Source organism: Myotis daubentonii, chromosome 8 (genome assembly GCF_963259705.1).
Source record: "Myotis daubentonii chromosome 8, mMyoDau2.1, whole genome shotgun sequence".
Taxonomy (NCBI): Eukaryota; Metazoa; Chordata; class Mammalia; order Chiroptera; family Vespertilionidae; genus Myotis; species Myotis daubentonii.
The window spans coordinates 85,359,455-85,381,797 of NC_081847.1; the positions used below are offsets into that span (position 1 = coordinate 85,359,455).

Here is a 22,343-nt window from a genome sequence, read left to right on the forward strand (position 1 = left end):
CTTTTTTAAGCACCTCAAAAAAGACAAAAAAATACATCATAAAGAACAGAGAAAAATGTTTTAAAAATTCATAGTACAGTATAAGAAATTTTATCCACCTCTGTAGTTTGAAATCTGTCAGAATCTCTGATTTATAAACTGGCATAATATAAGCCATATGGAACTTTTTAAAAATTTTGTTCCTTTAAGAATAGAAAATGAAACTGTTAAAGAAAACTTGAAAAAACCCACTGAAATAATTTAGTATTTTATGAAGATATCTATTTTCAAAAAGAAAAAACAGTGAAAGTTAACAGAATTTACCTGTCTCAGTAAAAATCTAGATTCCCACATTCCTAAAACAAACATTTATGACAACCTAAGATGAGTCAAACACTTAAGTGTAAAAGCATAAAGGGAAAAATTAATAAGAAACCTATTATCTTCAGAGATAATCCCATCTCATACCCACACACAAAAACGTTAGGCAAATTAACTATCATCCATAAAATAAGAAAGGGGCACTGAGAATTTAGGGGACAGGCAACAGATCACTTCATCCCCTCTGTCCCAATGTCAGCCTCGAAAGCACTGCTTCTCAAAATCACGCACGGACCGCTGAGAAGTGAGGGGTGGTTATGCACTATTCTTTTTTAAAACCTTCAATAATTATGTGTATTAGAAAAATATGTTACTAGCACTTCGATCTCACAATTTCCAAGGATTTACCACTTACTATAAAGATAGAGTAATTATGCTTACAATCTTGGAAAAGAGAAGTAAGTATATTGGAATTCAAGCTATACTCATATAAGACAAAATCATGATGGCTGCATGGGTGTGGTTAAGTTGGAGAAATACTGCCCTATAGGAAATAAGTCCTATATGGCAGCTCTAAGTATCTGGCAGTGTATATACCTCCACCGGAGTCCCCCTCCTCAAACGAAATAAGCCCTGCCCCCACAACGTTCCTCCTTGCTACATGGTCTCTAACCCCTCAGCACTCTGACCACTCCTTTCTCTGCTGGCGATGAGGTAACCCCAACAAAACATAAAAGTTAGGTATGTGTGTTGATGATGGAAGAGAAACATACGTAACTTTCAACAAGCTTTAACCAGATATAACCAGTTATTCCTTCTTTAGCTGAAGAAATCCAACAATGTAATAAGCCACCCATGTGAAAATGACAGAGCCTTTTTATGTCTAGAATTTTCGTTGCTACTGCAAACACCCAAGCACTCAAAAACAAAGAATAAACTTATTAACTTTAACAATGCCAGTAACAAAAAACAATTAATTTAGAATCCACAAATAAAAGTTCCTACTAGAAAAGTCTTAGACAAATTGCCTACATTCGCATTGAAGTTCCACTTGTGAAGTAAATATAAATCAAATAACTGCAGATGTAATAAAGTATGTCGTATAGATGTATTACTCCTTCAGTAACAGTCATTTTTTCCATATACATTTCCAACTGTTACTTTTCTGGGAATTCAAACCTGGCTCCAGGCTAGATGGCCACAGATAAAAGAAGCTGTGAGTAACTACCCCGCCCTGGTCGAAAGTGACACTCAGGGGAAGATGGAAAGAGTTTCTTCCCAAACTCTGACCACTTCAGTGTTACTGATAATCCCAAGAAGAACGCCTTAGTGATGGAGAATGGTGTCCCAGGCCTGAAAGGCAGCAATAACAGTGACATCGATTGTCAAAGTCCAAGAAGATGGGAGCTGAGGACACTAGGAAACTAGAATCTTTTTTGTTTATTTTAAAAATATTTATTTTTTTCTTGATTTCAGAGAGGAAGGGAGAGGGAAAAAGAAATAGAAACATCAATGATGAGAGAGAATCATTGACTGGCTGCCTCCTGTACGACTCCCATTGGGGATTGAGCCCGCAACTTGGGCATGTGCCCTGACCAGGAATCGAACCGTGACCTCCTGGTTCATAGGTCGATGCTCAACCACTGAGCCACGCCAGCCAGGCAGAAACTAGAATCTTTGAAATGAGAGGACATACATAAATTCTGGAAAGGGAAGATTCCAAATTAATGATTCCAGAAGGTTCGTAAGACATAAATGATCTGCAAACAAGTTACAGATAGTAAATGTGGGACGTGCAAATAAAAGTGAATACTATAGAATGGAATGGCTCAAAGGTATTCATGAAATTGAAAAAATATTCCCAAAGCATTAAATTCAATGAGCAGTTAATAAACACACACTAACAACAGCTTCCAACATGGGTTATAAAGACTGGCACTGGTACCAGCCTCAGCTCCTCTATCAGGAAATTGTATGTCATGCCAGTAACCAAGCTATTCGGAGAAGAGTGAGGTCACGCCCAGGACAGGAGTGGCAGAGGCATTCACGCCTTCTCTTTCAACATAATGAGACATCCTGTGGTTTGCTGTGCTTAATATATTATCTGGGTTTAATTAAACTGACTCTCATAAAAATCTATTTTAAAAAGAATGGAACCATAAAACTTTTTAAACTTTCTGACAAAGAAATCACAGATAGAGAAAACATATATTAAAAATTCAAGTACAAGCAAACAAGACAAAAACCAGCAGGGCTGGCCTTTCTTCTACCTGTGTGGGCTCTTTATTGGCCGTTCTGCAAGCTCAAAACAAAGGCAACAGTAATCAGATCTCTGAAGAAAACTGCCTTCCACCCATCACCAAGGCTCTCTGAAAATATAGTTATACCCACCATTATTAACAATAAACATGGCTCCAAATATATAGTTTCCTGAGACATTAAATGATGACATTATGAAGCCACGGCGATTAGCAAGGCACTTAAAAACTCATCCAGATGTTTATTAATTTTTGTCTTATAAAAAAGATTTTTTAAAATTTTAATTACTTTACAGTTTATCTTATCCTTTGGAAAATGTCAATTTGTAAAGGTCTCATAATGTACATAATATATTAGGATAACAATAATTTATAAATCAATTCACTTAAATCAATGGTCTGCTTTAAAAGCGTGTTTCAAATAAAGGAAAAATGATAGAAATAAAAATCAAAAAAATTAAAAAAGCGTGTATCGATGGAATGTATGATTAATAAAGTTTAAAGACCACCATACTCAAGGAACTGTTGGGTGGAGAGGTGACAGAAGCAAAGAAAAGGGAGGGGGAAAAGAGAAGCTTCTGCCATTTAATTATGATCTACAGAAATGATCACATTAAATCTCACCAAGCATTATCTTCATCCACCCAATTTTACAGATAAAGAAATTAAACTCAAAGAGGCTAAACTCCTACTCACGTGAGAGAGCTAAGCAGAGCTGCTCTGTGTGTAAAGCAGATGCTCTCACCCGCTACCCTCACTGCCCTTCTGGCTCCAAAACAACAAAGGGGGCTCTGGCCTGAATTACATGTTTGAAACTTAGCACAGATCGGATATTCAGCTCATGGGATGTAACAGGCCTAAATTCAATCTATTTTGCTATAAGGAATAGTATTCTGTGGTTTACAATAAGTGTAGTCCCCAATTATTTTGCCACACTTCTCTCCCACTCTTCACCTTCATCCACAGAATCCTATATAACTGTGTTTTTGCTTTTGCTTGGATTGTTCTATTGGCTCTTCTACTTTCTGTTTGTTCATCTTGGTACTCGATCTGCATTTCCTGATTTCCTCCTAAGGAACCATCTCTCCTAGGCATTCTGCCTCCTCCTTCTGGTGAATAAATATTTACTACATTGTCTTTGGTGGGCATGCTCAGATTCTTCAGTAAATTGTTACTACATTTAAGGTGCCCATAATCTAATCTTAAGAGGGGAGACAGGTAGGAATGTCGTTATAATACAACATCCTGTGAGTTTTACAGAGTCCTGTGGGGAAACCGAGGGCTAGCTCTGCTGAGTATTCCAGGAGAGCTTCCCAAAGAAGCTGCCTGTGACCCTGGGAGTAAAGGGAATGACAGGTGTACAGGTGGAGGAAAAAAGCATTGCAGGGCATGGAATGGTAGCAGACGAAGCTGGTCAGGCGTGGGGCAGGCTGTGAGGGCATGACATGAGGGCACGACAGTGCTTCCCAAGGTATGCGCTGCTTCCCGGTTCTGAAGGGCCACAAACCGGCCAAGAATTTAATTCCTTTCTCATGTTCTTACAAACACACAATTATAAGGCCTTTACTTTCGCTGTTACGTATATTACAATGATCTATTAACTTACTAAGTCAGTTATGGGATACTGTATTTGGTTTTCATAAACTTAAGAAAACAATTACTAGAGTTTATAGGACATCCTACCCACTTTCCTATGGGAAAGCCTGGCTGCTCCACCATGCTCGGCTGTGCTGCAAAGTTCTTTGTGCACACAGACACAGGACCCACACATGTTTGGAATCCTGGAGTCTGGAGGATGTTCTGTTATTGAGGCAGTACTCACTTTGTTGTGAATTGGTCATGGTCTTCAACTGATGTATTTCAAGCTTTTTAAGTTACAAATTTTTGTTAAGCTAGCTTCAAAATGATCAATTAAGAAGGTTGTGGGTTCTCTGATTAGTCCTCCAAAACACAGTGATGCATAACTAGTAAGACCACACTACCAATACGATGCCCTTCCCCTGCCAGGACAGAACTAACCAGCAGGATATAAGAGGGATGGGGTGTTCACAGAGCCCTGAATCCTTCAGATAAGATGCTTCCTTTGAGGCCACGAGGCCAAAAGCCTCACCAAGACAAACTGTCAAGGGCTATAATTATAGCTGATTACCTACCTTCCCCTACAAGATGCTCAGAACTAATCATATTATGCCTTATGTCCCTGTTTACTGGATCAGCAAAGAGACCTAAAGCTCCATCATACCTCGGCTAAATGCCATATGGTTCAGTATGCCCCCTACACTGGCATGGTCTCCCACTGCTCTTCCCATCCTGACCCTTCAGGAATTTACATGGTTCATCAAAAAAATCCTCCATATTTTCAAGTTCAACCTCACATATAACTTAAACATTAGAAAACTTCAATGAAAAGGTTTCATAGTTGATCAGATACAGTTGGAAAGAGAATTAGTGAACTGAAGGATAAATCCAAAGGAATTACCCAGAATGCAGAGAGAGAGAAAGTAATGGAATTAATTTTAAGAGAGGTTAAGAGATATGAAGAAGAAAAGGTCTAACTTACGTCTCGCCAGAATTCCTAAGTTAAAAGAAGAAATAACACAACAAAATAAAACTGCAGATCACGAAAACCAGAGATTTAATGATCTCCATCCCCACCACCTCCAAGGTCACAAAACTTCAAGGCTTAAATCAGGTTTCAGGCTTTTTGCAAAATATCACATCACTCAGAGAGGACAGAAAGGAAAATACAGTTTGCTAAGAACTCCACTAGGTTTACATCACGTATATGCTATTTCTCCAACTGGGATGCATGAACTCTTGGAGATAGTCCATGATGTGCTAAGAATAAGTAAGGTCAGAAAACAAACATGGTGGTTTTTCCTGGACCACTAATTTCACACAAAGATTTCAAAAAAGTTAAGTCATTGGACTGGCATATAATTCCATTTTAGTAATTATAAAACAAAAGTGAGTACGTTTACCGAAGTAGAACTTAAATGTGCCTTAATTTGTAACATAAAATATGTGCCAAGTGGCTTCTGACAAATTCCTAGGTCCTTAACATTATGCACTCATATGTCTCAGCTATTATGGTTAGGCTTAAAAAGCACTGTTAATGGCTCTAATGGCTTTTTCAACAATGTGTGAATTAGGAGAATTCAAGGTCTGTGTAACAATAAGAAAGATTATATAATTCACTGTTTTTGTTGTTTCTTTTACTCTGAACTTAAATGTCTTACCTTTGAAGAGTATAACAAAAGAGCTGGGGAGTGGAGGACAAAAACTGCTACACAGAGAGGGAGATGTACAAGGCCTGTTCTCATCACACTGCGTTCTGCTTGCTAAGAGGTTCTGATAACTCCTACAAATAGCCCACCCTAGAAAGCTAGTTTATTATACTCCTGCCTTCTGTTCTTCCACTATACGTTATCGCTCCATTGTAAGTCAGGATTAGGGTGAGTTACAAGTAACAGGCCTGAGTAATAACGGCTTTAACAAAAGCCCAAAAGTCGGTGCAGCAGAGCCTGCACGTTGCTCCACGACGTTCAAGAGCCAGGCTCCTTTCCCCCGGCTGCTCCACTGTGTACAGTCTCTGTTCCTAAGTTTACTCATGGCTAACCCCATCCAGCCATCCTATTTTCATTCAAGGCGGCAGGACTGAGATGAGTACATGCATTCTCTTTAAGAACTCGACCTCTAAGTTTGCCTATACCACTTCTGCTCACATTCCCTTGGCCAAAATATAGACCATACCTGGCTGCAAAGGGGACTGAGAAACCTGATCTACGCTTGGCATCCATGTAGTTAGCTAAAACGGGAGGGAGACAAACTAGCAGTCACTGTCATACCACATCCGAATAAATCCTTTGCAATGTCCCCAAAATATGCCCCTACCTGAGATGATGGAACAGCCAGTTTGCCTTACATACCCTGTCTTTTAAGCCCTTTAACTTAGCTCAGGAAAAACAACTGTGCCCAGATAAACCAGTGAGCTTTATGAACAACATGAGAGCTGGCAGAAGTACTGCTAGTCTTACCATAACACTCTCCCTTTGAATACGAGCAACAGGATGCCTCAAACATGTGCTATTAATCATACAGCCAAAAGGAGGAAGTAAATAACTTGAGCTGTTTTACTGCAAGAATTTGCCTGCTCTCCTAATCTGACCAATTCAGGATCTGAAATTAATAAACGTAACACCTTGGATTTAAACCGCACCTTTTTTTATTAGGACTCAAACTTTTCAAGCAGAGTAATACGCTATTTTGTTTTCAAAACGTATCCTAATTATAAGATAAAAGATATTATTTGCGCATTTTAAATGTCTCTTAAATATTTAATTTGCTATATGTGTATATATACATATACACAGGGGCAAGAACTGAAAAAGAATAAGAAAAAAAAGGAAGATTGATTTGTTACAATGGTGGAATTATAGCTAATCTTACTTTTTAAATTTTCATAACTTCTAATGGTCTCTGTGAGATAATGGATCCACATGATATACTATTAAAATTGTATTCTTGGAGACACATTAATGACGTGGAAAATACAAAATAATGTTACATAAGCAAGACAGGATTTTACAGCCCAGCGAACATGGCTCAGTGGTTGAGTGTCAACCTATGAGCCTGGATGGTCACGGTTCCATTCCTGGTCAGGGCACATGCTCAGCTTGAGGGCTTGATCCCCAGGGGGTGGGGGGGATGTGGGGGGCAATGCAGGTGGCAGCCAATCAATTATTCTCTCTCATTGATCTATCTCTCTTCCTTCCTCTCTGAAATATACATATATATATGAATGTACAAAAAACTATATTGTCATTAGTATCTGTCAGTGTTGTGACTGTAAAAACAGATAAGGGAAATACAAAATCAAGTTGTAAGTCATTTGAAGTCATTTAAATATCTCTGAGAGGTATGGCCCTGCTGGACAGAAAGAAGATGAAGGAATAGAAAATGCACCCCAGGAGTTCAAAAAACAGAGTTGGAGGAAGTTGGCTCTACCAATGTGAGCTTACGCTACGCATTTTCAAAGGTGGCAGTATCAGCTCCTGGGGCAAAACTTGAAAACTTGATGTGGGAAGGATGAAAAAAACTAACTCTTTTTAGGTATAAAGCACAGATATAAACAGTATATATTTGTGACTTGAAATTTTCCTTTGGGAGTGGCAATGGCAATTAAGAAAAAATGCTCTAAAAAGGCTCTTTAGGATGGTGATAATAAAGAAAAAGGTGAAGAAACACCAGTCAACAAAAATCACCCTGAAGAATAAAGTACTGGTGTAACTCAAAAGTAACAAACAAGAGTAAACAAGAAATTCATTTAAATTGCAAACCAAAGACATCTGAAGAATGAAACATACTTCTACGCACTGCAGCCATTCCCGGTAAACTGAGGAGGACAGGTACTTTGCTCCTCATCAAATATTACTATCCATGTTCATGATAACCATGTCCTTGCTTGTCATTAGAGTTTCACCATCTACAGGCGGAACTCTAAACACCGTAGTTTAGATTTGCCTGGCTTTTTGGATATAGGTTTGCCTGTCTTTGAACTTTCATATTGTATGTGTTTTCTTGTAACTTGTTTTGACACAAGGTCGTGTTCTAAGAGTCATCCAGTTTATGTGTGGAGTTGTAATTCCTTTAGCCTGAAAAATGGTACTGATAGCGAGTAAGGCTTCCAATTTGATGACGTTATGGTTAAGGATACTAAGGAGGCTGCTGCTGGACCTGTGTTTACCCTTTTTAATAATCCAGAAAATTGGGGGTGGGGGGAGTTGCTTAATTTTGTAAGCAGAAAGGCTGAAGGAACATAAAACATATAAGATAAAATATGTAAGATGTTTGTAAAACTAGAGAAATTGATATAAACAAGAGGGGGAAAAGATGAGGCAGGTAAATAAATGGTAACTAGTACTTGTTTTCAGCATTTATCATGTTCTAAAAACTTGCTCACTACTTGTCATGTTATTTAAACTTCACAAAAGCCCACAGACAGGTAAAGAGAGTCTAAATGCCGTTTTTTAAACGAGGAAATTAGGGATCAGCAAAGTTAAGTAACTTAATCCAAGTGACACAGCTCATAGGAGGCAGGGCCCCGTCTCCAGCTCAGGCCCATCTGATGCCAAAAGCTGTATTATTTCCAATCCACGCATTATTTTGCTGGTGAGAATGGCTCTCTGCTTCTCTCCTCCCTTTCGCCTCTGTCACATATGGGGCCACGATGGCCTTACAGAAGTGAGTGCAGAGGCTGCCCTCTCCTTCCCCAGCCACCGAGTTTGATTCAATGGGCCTCCACAGACCATGGTCTGGCTCACAAAACCTACTAACAAGTAGAAGAGGAGAAAAATGAAGACATTTACCATAATCTTACAAGGAATCATCATCCCATTTTTATAAATAGGGAAAGGCTTCGAGAGGTTACAAAATTTCACACGCTTATATTGCTAAATAGCTCTCAATAAAAATGTGAGCCCAGGTCTGGTCCAAACTTCACATTCTTCAGAATCTTACCTAGCAATTCAGGAAGAATTAGGAGCTTAGTGATAGCTTTTTAAAGAGCAACCTGAAATTTACAACATTAATTCATCCTCATAGTGATTCTATTTTCCCCCAACATTTTATTATAAAAATTGTCAAGCATGCAGAAAAGCTGAGTAATATAGTGAATACGTAATTTATACACTCATCTCCTAGATTTTACATTAACATTTTGCTAAATTTGTGATAACATTCCTACCCATCTATGCATCCCTATATGCACCCATCAATATAACTTCAAAGTTGCAGAAAATTTTCAAAAGGGAAGTTTTCACATAACTCATAACACTAGAGATTTTAAAATATTTATTCATGTAAAAGGGGTCTCTAAACTACACCAACTATAATTTATGAGGGTTTTTATTACCATTCACAAATTGTAAGCAAATAACCTTGAATAAATTTAACCTTTGAAACTACTTCCAAACATCCATGCTGAAATTAATGTAAATTAAAACAGCTGCTTAATAAAAGTTACACTCACTTAACTGATAGAATTTAACAGTTTTAAAGCAAATTCATTTTAATAGTTTCATTTTTCAAATAAGATTTACGCTCTCAAAAAATTAGAATTCCATAATTTTAACATTCTTACTTTTTAAATATCTTTAAATTTTAAAATTCCACAATAAATTATGCTACAGAAGTCTCAAAAACAGCCCTGACTGGTATCTCAGTTGGTTAGCATTATACAATACATCAAAATTGTGGGTCCGAAACCTGGTCAGGGCACATACAAGAATCAACCAATGAATTCATAAGTAAATGGAACAACAAATTGATCTCTATCTCTCTCTCTCTCTCTCTCTCTCTCTCTCTCTCTCTCACTCACTCTTCCTCTCTATAAAATAAATAAATAATAAATAAAAATAAAAAACATTAAAAAATTGGTGCCAAATAAACAACACTTAGAGCATGACTTAGAAACTTATTCCTAGAATTTTATCTGAAATTGTTCGCTTTCTTCTATATTCTTCCTGGTGATGAATGAATTTGTTCCCCAACTATTTGTGGCATAAAGAGACCTTAATCTTCCCTTCAAATCTGTTAAGAAGGAAATGAGAGTATAGGATGGCATACTGACTTCAAAGCCATTTCTAGAAACTGGTTTGGGAGTGGCTGTTAGCATATTACAATAAAAGATAAGTCAATATTGTATTTTGACATTATACTACTTCCAATGAATATCATTTCATAAACACCTTTTAAAAAGTCTAAAATCAGACATAAATCCTTTTTTCAGAGAACAATTAAAAGTAAAATAACTTATATGACTACTCTACAACTAAATACAGTCGTTCTGTGTTGTGGGTACTAATCTAAATGCTCAATGTGTCCCTGCAAGAAACCACTACAAGGAAATAGTAAACTGAAATTAACTATATTTTATTAGTCAAAAAATGAGTTCATTCCTGAAAATAAAGAAGAAAAAAGGTCATTCTTTCACCATGTATATAAAATCTACCAAAGCATCCCAAATAAAAATGGATGAGAATGTAATTACTGTTTATAAAGTACTCTCTTTTTTTGAAAATTCAAAGTGCTTTAATTAGGAATGTTTTCACAACTATGCCTGTTTGTTTCTGAGTGTCACATACTTTTTCTCCTTCTCTCACTGAGTCAGCCCAGCAAAAGCCAAAACTGAAGAGAAAAAAAACATCACATAATATAAATTACAACTACTGCACGCCATCCCTATCATAATGAATTTAATCACTTTCTCAATAATAGCAGTTTGGAGAAATATGAGTTTTAATCTCCAAATTCTACTTTATTAAATTCTCCATTACAGCATTTGTCTAAACAAATAATCACCACTTCAGTCTTCTAATTTGGCTGGGACACCCACCACAGCAAGCAAAGGGGAAAAAACATTTTTGATGGCTCATTCAAGTGGAAAAGCCATATATCAGAAGTTATTGTGTGAAACCTCAGTACTTGTGATGGAAAGCGCAGTTTGGCAGAACACATTTAATCAGGCTTGGCTCTTTAAAACATTAAATACCCAATTATAATCACATTACAGTTGTGTCTTATAACAAAAACAAAAAGAACACAAGAAATCTCAAGGTCAACCTTCCTTGCTTCACCTTCTTTTAAGCATTAGAGACAATTTAAAAGCTTGAAAATATACTAAAAGACAAGGTCAAAGAAGAATAGAATCAAAAGAAACACTGAATAAATGTTATAACTTATCTTTCCTTCTCACAATATAACTATTCAACATAATTCTTTTAGTGACTATATGAAATTTATATTATAAATAGATATCAGATATTTTCATAATTTATTTACATTCAAATTCTGAGTAAACTTGTAAATCATACGGTCACTGGCTTTTTTCCTATTTTTCTCAACAAAAGTTTTCTTTTAAATATTACCATGCTGTACCTGTTACAACAGTGACTTTTTACTGTGTACCTACTAGGTGCCAGCCTGTGTCCTATACTTTTGCTCATGTGAGCCCCTACCAGGGAAGATAATCCTCATTTAACTGTGAGGAAGATAAGTCACTAAGAGGTTAAATAGCCCAAGAACCCCTAGTTAACAAATGGCAGGACTGGCATTCAATTCTTGGTCTTTACCAACAGCCAGAACCTGACACTTGCACCTCTTCCATAATACCAAGTTACCAAAATCTAGAGCCAGTCCCACCAAAGGACAATAAAAAGCAGTGGACTCCAAAATCAGAGGGAAAAAATCTGTTTCAATCACAAAATTGTATTTTTGGAGGAGCTGCTTATCTATTTTGGAATGCCTTAAAAACACACACACACACGCACATTAGTGAGGTTGAGTGGGCCGTGAGTGTTCTGCTTTGTCCACAATCCTCACCACTACCACTAAGCAGGGCTGTGGTTTAAAATAAAGAATGACTGGAGCTAAAAGTTGCCTTAGCTATCAACATCCAAAGGAGACCAGCAGTCTCCCAAAATGAGAATTTCAGTGAGAGGAATTCCAGCACAACCTACTTAGTACATATTATGAACTCAATATTTGTGTCTCCCCAAAACAAATATTGAAGCCCTAACACTCAATGTGATGGTAGTAAGAGTGGGCCTTTGGGAGGTGATGAGGTTTAGATGAGGACCCCATGATAAAATGAGTGCCCTTACAAGAGGAAGAGACACCAGAGCTTCCTTCTCCGCCATGTGAACATACACTGTGGCCGTCAGCACGCCAGGACAGAGCCCTTACCAGAACACCAACCTGTCGGCACTTGATCTTAGACTCCCACACTCCAGCACAGTGAGAAATAAATGTCCACCGTCCAAGCCACCCGTCTATGGTACTGTCACAGCAGTGTGAGCTATTTGTTGCCACCAAACACCGAGCTCCCATCTGATAATGAATCACACAGGTAAGGGTCTTCGGCCATTGTTTTGTGGAACATCTCTAACAAGGTAGGGTGATATGCTTACAAATTCAAGTAAGAAACAAATATCATTTGCCTTGCTGACAATAACTAAGACTACCAATACTACTGATATTTTTGATTAGATGAACATTTGAAATATTTATTACAATTCAAGTTGGGTCAGTGTCAAGTGTTTATTAAAATCTTTGGCCAATTTTATAAAAAACTCTCAAGCAGAAAATAAAATCAGATAAATTAATAAATAAGAAATGGTACCTTAGTGATTGTTGTCAAGGCAAGTTCAGTTAGGAAGCAAGGACAAATCTCTTGTGGGCAATATCTATTTAACAATCAAATTTTCCTTTCTGACTGCCATTGGCCAAAATTTGCACCACATAAAATGAAAAGCCAGTTGGAGAAACAGCAAAAACATGGCTGATGTATTCAATTTAGTCAGTTTTCAAAAAGACAGTTTCAAACACTGAGCAGATAAAAAAGATAAAAGATTCTCTTAATTTTTTAAATTGTGGGGCATAAATTTGTTAAAGATTTTCTGATCATTAATTTCATCTAATTAAATTTATTTCCTTTTCAATTATTTTAATTTTAATTAACAAGCAGCAGCAGAGGATTGGTGCATGGAACATGAGGATAAATGCTACACAGTTTTAGAAGTGGTTTTATACACAATATCTCACTTATGCCTCACAAAACGGCTTATATTTATCAGCTTTATAATGAGATTCAAAGTTGAAGAACATGTCTAAGCTCACCCTGAGCTGGGACTCCATCTAAATCATCTGATTCTCAGTATCAGGCTCTGGAAATCCATCCTGATCCACAAAGACTCCAGGGAGAGTGGAGGGAAAAGGCAGCTGTGAGGTCCCCGAGGTGTAATCCAAAGAACAGAGAGAGGAGAGGAGGGGGAGAGCCTGGTATGAACTCACAAGAGGCTCGCCCAGCATCTCCTGCCACTGGGCGAGTTTCATGAAGATCCAGTTTCATGAAGATCCTTGAGATTAAGCCCTAAAAGTCAGGGAAACTTTAGGAATCCTCATTAACTCTACTGTTGGCTGTCTGGGGAAAACAGGCTACTGCCCCCACAGCAAATCCTCACTGGGATTCCAGGCAATAAAATCTGTTCTCCATAAAAGAGACACAAAAATCCTGTTTTATTAATTTTCATTGCTATTTTACATATATACTCTGCTTTCCACACAGAAATTAGAATGTGTCAAACTCTCACAATATGTTGTCAAGGACATAAGCCTGAAAAAAGCAGGAAGCCCCAAAATACTTTTTAAATGATGATCTAGAGCTAAAAATGAGAACAAGTCTTATTCTTTGGGTGGAACTATGGTCTACACTGCCGGGAGCCAGTCCATCCTTGCTGTTTCAAGGGACCTGGCATATATGGCATACGGTTCTTAATATGTTTGCTCACCTTCTTGGCGCTGTGTTTTAACCAAAGTCACCTCTCCGAGAAAGGTTGAATCCCCAGGTAGGGATTTTCCCCTGAAGTTAGGGAGGGAATAAAACCCCTCAACTAAGTGCCAGGCGGGTAATTAATCCCTTTAACTACGAACAATCATGCTTAAACTACATAATCTTTTCTCCCTGGAATGGAGATAAGAAACGCCCTAACCTTTGTAATAGAGATTGATAGGATTGAATCAACTGGTATAAATACAGTTGTAACAAGACAGAAAGACACAGAACTCAGGAGACAGAATTCAGAAGACAGAACCTACACAGAGCCTAGAGACAGAAGAACTTGGCTGGCGAGAGCATGCCAGAGGATCCTGGACCGGGACTGGCCTCGGAGCCTAGAGACAGAGCCTAGTGGGAGAACATGGCAAGGGATCCTGGACACTGAACCTGACTACAGAGATTGGCAGGAGAACCTGACTGGAACCTGGACACTGAACCTGACTGGAGAGCCTGGACAGAACCTGGCTGGAGAACCTAGCGAGGGAACATGGCTACAGAACCTCGCTGGAAATCCGAAGCAGAACCTCTCTGGAGATCCAGAACAGAACTTGGCTGGAGATCCTGGCTAGAGATCCTGGCTAGGCTGCTGATCAACTGAACACTGTCTCCGTGTCATTCCTTCTTCGCCGACTCCGTCCACACCTTTGGGGAACCCCTGGACCCGCTGGGGCAGGACCCCGGCACTACACCACAACTAACAAAATGATAACTAACTGAAATACACTGAAAGGTCTGTACCTGTGTACATAAAACCTGAAGGAGAAAAGATAGGACAGAAATGCTATGGCAAAAGGAACAATAAGTTCACTAATAACTGAATATTATCTGCCAAGAGAGCCAACGGGCATTTTGACTAGATTAATGAAAAAGCACAGTGTCCAGAATCGGGGGGTTGGGGGGGTGTTCCAGTTCCAATTTATTTGATGCTGGAGAACTGTACTCATGGTCAGACCAGAGAACAGACTGATAAACTGGACCTCATCAACAGAGAGCAATGCAGAAATCAGTAAGAGAAACTAAGATCTTACATAGAAGGGGGTCAGTGGAACCCATTAGAGCTGCCTCGAAACCATGTATTCCTCAGTAATTAACTGTACTGACTCAAGTGCCTGCCATGATGGGCCCACAGCCGAACAGATTCCAGCACAGGAAAGGGCCAGCACCCGAGTGGTGCAGAAATGGACCAGCCATATCACCATCTTCTAGAATGCTTACTGGAAATGTGTATGGCCGACCCCACCTCATGCCTTATGACTCAGAAATTCCAAGGAGTAAGCACATGCATTGTTTTAAAGTATGCCAGGAGGCACTGCTAATGCTGGGAGCCACCGTGTGGCCTTTATAATTATCTCTACAAGCCTAGAATTCTATGATTCACTTAAAGAAACCACAGTAATTAAAACTGTAGCATTCTTTTCTACACAGTAAAGTAATATAGCAATTGATTATTTTGCCATTTTCTCAGCATATTAGAGGAATTTCTAAACTAACAAACTAATCGCTTCTCGGCCTTTTGGCTAAGATCAAGTGTAGTATCTGTTCTTATCAGTTTAAACTAACAAACTACAGAGGAGAAGGAAGCCATTTTTTCTTGTGCTGAAGATTATGAATAGCGGCGTGTTGGCATGCATTTTATATGTTACCAGTGGTTTATATATATAACCGCTTTCAGTTAAAGAAGCAAATCACACTTGACACATGTAAAAACGCTTTTTAAAAAAGAACAAAATCTAGACAAGTTAATTTCCACCATTCTCCTTAACTGCAAAAAGACTTACCGGTAGTAATGAAGAAGTATTAATAATCCCTCTAATTGTTTGTGACACTTTGAGCAAACATTATCCAAGCACCCACTGTGTTCTGCAGGCCAGTAATAAACAGAAAGGACAGATGCTGCATCCTGGAGTGTTTAGTCTAAGATAGATGAACTGGTACACGCAGGCACAAGAAAACCTAATTGTAAAAATTCAATTTAAGAGCAACACAAATGACATTATATACTTACTAAAGGAGATTTTGAACTATAGAGGGAAATCTCTATTCTTTATTTTTACTGAGGTAGAAGCAAATGCCTACCTCATTTGTTTTTAAGGATAGCTGAATGTTAAATTGACTAACTTGATAAGTATACTGTGGTTGTGTAAGAGATGTTACCTTTTAGGAAGTACACATTCAAGTATTTAGGGGTAAAGGGCCATGATGAATGTAACTTACCCTCAAGTGGTTCAAAAGAAGTGTGCATGGGTGTGTGCGTGCAGAATGATAAAAGAAAAGAAAGGAAAGGAACGAATACAAATACCTAACAAATGGGATAGATTGTTAACAAATCAATCTAAATAAAGCTATATAAATTTTTTTATAATATTTTTATTTTTAGAATGTTTCTGTATGTGTGACTTTTATTTCCAAATAAAGCTTTAAAAAAGAGGAGGAGGGAGCCGGCCAGCGTGGCTCAGTGGCTGAGTGTCGACCTATGCACAGTTCAGTTCCCAGCCACATGTGCCCAATCAGAGCACATGCCCGGGTTGCGGACTCAATCCCTGGTGTGGGGCGTGCAGGAGGCAGCCGACCAATGATTCTCTCTCTTTCTCTCTCTCTCTCTCTCCCTCTCCCTTCCTCTCTGAAATCAATAAAAATATATATTTTTAAAAAGAGCAGATAAGTATATATGTAAAATAGCTGCTAACCTGTCTGGCAAACAGAAGGCATTCAAAAAATGATAGACATGTTGCTATAACTGACTTCACACCTGCCTTGAGTGCAGATGAGCATTAGCGTTTGGTATTAGATTACATACAAGTATTTATTGAGAGTCCAGATGTAAGGTGCTCTGCTAGACACTGCAGTGAACAACCTCAGAGAAGTCAAGCAGCCGCTTACACACTCAGGAGTCAGACAGTAACAATGAGAGACAAGACAGCAAAGTTCAGGAAGCAAAGAAACTAAGATCAAGTGCAAACCAGCATCACCTCTTTCCTGTGTGATCTTAGACAAGCAATTAAATAGCTAGGAACATCTCTATAGGTAGCACATCAAAAGGTAGAAACATCTATTTCACAAGGTAGCCATGAGAATAAAGTAAGATGTACGAAAAGTTGCTCTGTAAGCTCAGAAGTGTTATAAATATGTTAGCTCTTACTGTATTGTATGTAGAGAAATGTAGGGAGATAAAACTTCTACACAGTAATCATAATGCAAACAGAGTGAGTGCCACAGGAGAAGATTACATCCTGCTGGGAGGGAGAAGTGGAACTCTTCAAAGAGAAGGTAGTTCTTGGGATGGAGCTTAATGGGTGGATGGGCAGAAAATCAAAGTGACAGAGAGGAGGAAGGAGGATTCAAGGTTAAAGAGATAACCCAGCAGAGGCATGAAAAAGAGTGTTAGGCACCGATGATTTAACAAAGGTTTTGCAGGAATCTAGGAAACAAATAACAGATAACCGGAAATAAATGAGAATGAACTGGAGAAGGCTTGCCGAACTCCTGTGAAGGTCCAGACATGTGACTCGTTACTCATCTGGACCCAGTTGTAGCACCAGGATTCTCATCTTCCCTTGCCAGAACCAACAGAACTTCACTATCCAAAACTATAAAGTTTTCCAAAATAAGGCATGCTGTTTCAGAGGAAATAATTTCAGCAAGACATACAATACACACACTATGAAAGGAAATGTTTTCTGTCCCACGAAAAATTCAATCCCAACGAAAATGAAGATAATCCAAAAGAGTTTATAATCTGCATCTGGCTTTGCTACATTAGTTCTTTTCAGTGAGGAACCTCCAAATCACATTTCCTCAAGCCAATATTAAAGTAAGAAAATTCTGCCCTGGCCAGTGTGGTTCCGCTGGTTGAGGGTCATCCCATGCACTAAAAGGTTGACGGTTCAATTCCCGGTCAGGGCACATGCCCAAGTTGTGGGTTCAATCCCCAGTCAGGGTGCATATGAGAGGCAACCAATCAATGCTTCTCTCTCACAACAATGTTTCTCTCTCTCTGTCTCTCCTTCCTCTCTCTCTAAAACCCAATAAAAAATATTTAAAAACACTTTTTTAAAGTAGGAAAATTCCTTAACTACCAACCAAAAAATCATCAAAAGTGATTACTGAGAACTAAAGTCAAATTTTCTTTGTCAGTTTGACAGACTTTCCTAGAATGTGGCTTTATTCAAATTACATACTGTGATCAAATTTACATTTTACCCACAATACACAGCTTTGTTTTTTTAAGAGAATGTCCTTTTGTTGTTTTTATAATCCTTTGACTTGCATGCTGTGAAATAACAGTAATTACTCCATCATGTTTTATATTTTTGCATGAATAGCTTTGTAAAGATTTAGGAAGAAAGCTATATAAAATGTGCTGTAACTATAGCACACTAAAATACTAACTATTTTAATGCCTTTAACTGAGTAGTAAATTTTAAAAGACCATAGATCATTGAAAATTATATGGAGATAATCTCAGATCATCTATCCCAACTTTCTCATTTGAAAAACAAGGAACCTGGAAGGCAGGAAAATTAAGGAACTTCCTTCCAATATACTGCTAGCTAGGTGGGAGCAGATCTAAAATTTAGAAGTCAAGTGTTTTGGCACCTGATGCTGATGACACCAGATGCCATCCTGGACTTCATTCTGATGACACAACTTCAAGAAAAAACAAAACTACCCATGAATCTATGTTTACTTTAAAAAAAAAACAAAAAAACTCCAAAGTTTTGCCATTGTTTTGGAGAAAGCAATGAATGACCTTATACTTACTGTCTGCTCCCCAAAATCTCCAACCATATTGGGGTACTGCAAAATACTCAACCTTTAAATCCCTATACCGGTTTAATAATTTAAAAAAGCAAATACTACTGTATTAATGAAGTCTTCCCATGGGACACACAAAGCCATTCCTATGCTGCCTTCAAGGCCATGAATGAGCCAGCATGTACAGCCTCCTCACCTGAAACAAGGCAGGCAGTGGGTAAGAGGAACTCGGAGAATAAAACTCTACAGGTCTGGCATTCTAGGCAGCCTGCTCCGCACCAAAGACAAAGCCATGATTGATCACAAATGTAACTCAACTCAGAATTAAAAGAAATCAAAGGAAGGCAAATCTAGAAACCTGGTTCACAGATCAATTCCTAAAATTAACAGAGAGGTCTTTTACACAAAGAGGTTCCCATGACTCATTATCTAATGTTACCGCACTGTAGAACTACATTTTCATATCAAACTGACGCTCCTCCCTGAGTGTGGCGAGGATGCTACAACCACAATTCAGCTGTGGAACTCAGCTACATTTAAAATTCCTCCAAACAGCCGCACTCTGCACTATGTAATTAAGCAGACGTTTAGTAAGAGCACCTCTGTGCAGACCTCACAACTACCAAAGTGTCAGCCTACTTTTTGTTTCTCCTTCAGAATAAAACAAAAGTTCCATTTATATAGCCTCTCGAGTCATAAGTCCTTCACACCAACAAAGGGGCGGACCAGAGGTACTCGGTACTTCCAGAGTCTTAGGTCTGATCACTGTGAAGCAGAAATGAGGCTTTGGTGGGAAAGGACTTTCCACAGTTAACAAAATTTGCTTCTAATCTGATAAAACTCACGTTTGTGCCACTTTTGAATTTATAACAAAACTCTTCAAAATATACTAATTGGTCATCAACAAATGAAACACTTATTACAATAAGAAAGCTATTCCCAATTAGTCACATAAAAACCTAACCAATAAAGTCCTTAAAACAGAATGATTTCCTTATAAAGCACAAGCAGTAAAAAGTTTCCAAGAGCTTAACTGAATTGTACAGCTAGAACTCATATAAAATGCATATTTATAAACATTCTTCTTGAAAAATGGTGCCTTATAGGTAAACAATTTATTCATTATTTGCATATATTTCAATGCATTCACTACACTGAATGCAAAAATTAATATTTTAAATTACTTTCAGTATGTCACATTTAGATAGCTGCACAGATCCAATATAACTATTAATAGTGGCAGCCAAAGGAAACAGAATTATTTATGGCTAATTAGCAATCTGTGTACATCGAAGTACTGAAAAAGTCAGAAAGGGCTTACTTGCTACGCCTGATGCAAGTCCATACAGCAGTCCTCCCCCATCCGACTGCTGAGGGAAAACATGGGTGCCTGGGGGAGGTGGCTTTTCTTGTCTGATGAAGTTATACAACAGAGTTTTCACAAGTTTGCTGGTGTATGGAAGACTACACAGAAGGAAAAAGAAGACAATCACACTCATACTTATGGGAGTCATCTGACTGTATATAATAATAACCTGTATAATCTAGTAATACAAAAGATTAGCATAATTCAAAGAAGTCTAGCATGGTCACATGATAGTGAAGACCATCAGACTTGAAGCTTAACTCTGGCTTTCTCCTTACTATGCCATAGATCATTGGTCAAATCACTTCCACTCTTGAACTCACCTTATTTGTAATCTGTATAACAGGTGAGATATTATAAATTCAGTATATAATACAGTAACTGGCACTTGAAGGGAGGTAGTAAAATAGCATTAGCAGGGAAAAGCAATAATACAAAAGAGTATACTTTTTAAGTATGAAGTTATTCAATTAGTGCATGCATACAAAAATATATCTGTATGTATACAGATTTTGTAAACGTTATACTCTTTGCTTCTAAGTAATGAGATGAGGAGAAGGGAGAAAAAAAAAATAGGTGAAAAGGGATGTGTGTCCACAAATTGGTGATAGATCAGTTCCTGCAATATAGAGAAAATTTCTTAATAGACTCTTGAGCCAAAGCTCAGGCCTTTCCCCTATTATCAGTGAAGGTGCCATGAAGAAAACAAAGGTAGTTAAGAAGGATGAAAGTCCCTGAGAACTTTAATCAAAGCTACTCTGTCTTTGTCTTACATTCCAAAATTCTGTGAAGACTGTACCAATAGAAGATGCGTATGTGTGTGTGTGTGTGTGTATTTAATTTACTCCCATCCCCACCCACTAGAAGACTGTAAGCTTCTGTTCAGAGTATAGCCCCACATCCTAACATGCCTAGCACACAATAAAGATGTACTGACTAAATGAAAGTAGGTACAGCCAGTCAAAAGGTTATGTGGAAGTAGTAAAAAGGGAAAGACACAAAAATAATTTCAATGAACAAATATTACTGGATGACTGCTTAGACATAGAGAATGATAGAGAAGAAAGATGACTTCAAAGTTTTAATTCTACAAAGAAATCACTACAGAAAGCAATGGAGCTGGGGAGTAACGGGGGCAGGAAGGATGGACAGTTTGGACAAAAAAGGAGAATCTGGTTCCTTATGTGTTGAGTTTGAGGTGCTGACAGAACAACTAGAGGAGTGTCTGATGGGCGATATAAAACAATACAAGGTAAGAGGCCCAGCCAGATGGCTCAGTTGGTTAGAGCATCAGTTGGTTAGGCCAAGGTTTGGGGTTAGATACCCAGTCAGGGCACATACAAAAATCACATTTACTGAAATATACATTTCTCTCTCTCTCTCTCTCTCTCTCTCTCTCTCTCTCTCTCTCTCTCTCTCAAAAATCAATCAATAAATAAAAATTTTAAAAATACTAAGGGGATAAGACCATAACTATAGATTTATACAATAAAAAAATAGACAAATCTATTTTTTGTTTACTTTTTAAATATTCATTTACAGTTGACATTCAATTTTATTTTATATTACTTTCAGGTGTATAGCACAGTGGTTGGACAACCATATAATTTACAAAGTCATCCCCCCAATATTTTCAGTACCCACCTGGCACCAAACGTAGTTATTACCATATTATTGACTATATTCCCTATGTTGTACTTTACATCCCCATGACTATTTTGTTAAAAACCCGGACAAATTTAGTCTTGGCTGATTTGGCTCAGTGGTTGGAGCATTGGCCTTCAAACTGAAGGATCTTGGGTTCAATTCCAGTCAAGGGCACGTACCTTAGCTAAAGGCTCCATCCCAGCTCTGGTTGGGGGAGTGTGGGAGGTGGTCACTTTCTCTCTCTCTCACTGCCTTTCTCCCACCCCCTTCCATTTAAAATAGAAACATACCATCGACCTCGCATCAAATACTTGTGACTAATGCTCTGTCGCAAAACTTCCTTGTGATATAGTTGACAGGAAAGGAAAACAACCATTGTTGATATAGCTTCCACTGATATTTCATATGTAAGGTCTCTGGAGAAATAGAAAACAAAACAGAATAATGGATCAGTTTGGAACAGTTAATATATTGCTCTTTTCTGAATTTAAAAACTCAAATCTAAATATTCAACATGTTTATATTATAAAAAAATACTAATATGTTTAACATAAAAATTAAATTAAGAAAAAAATATGAAACGGTTCTCCAGTCATTAGCTCTTACACTTGAGTCAGGTATC

General features: G+C 38.0%; 1 protein-coding gene and 1 non-coding gene across 11 annotated transcripts in view; one reads left to right on the forward strand and one right to left on the reverse strand.

Moving 5' to 3' along the window:
* DYM (dymeclin) overlaps positions 1–22,343 on the reverse strand; it is a 259,645-nt gene that overhangs the window by 151,284 nt on the left and 86,018 nt on the right. For all 10 annotated transcript variants that reach the window (XM_059707262.1, XM_059707264.1, XM_059707261.1 and 7 more), the window contains 2 exons: positions 22,012–22,137; positions 20,030–20,172 (listed from right to left, as the gene is read on the reverse strand). In XM_059707262.1, coding sequence (XP_059563245.1) covers positions 20,030–20,172; positions 22,012–22,137 — 269 coding nt within the window. The remainder of the gene's footprint in view (positions 1–20,029; positions 20,173–22,011; positions 22,138–22,343) is intronic.
* LOC132240415 (U2 spliceosomal RNA) lies at positions 15,451–15,635 on the forward strand. Its single transcript, XR_009454319.1, has one exon. It is a non-coding gene; the product is annotated as a U2 spliceosomal RNA (small nuclear RNA).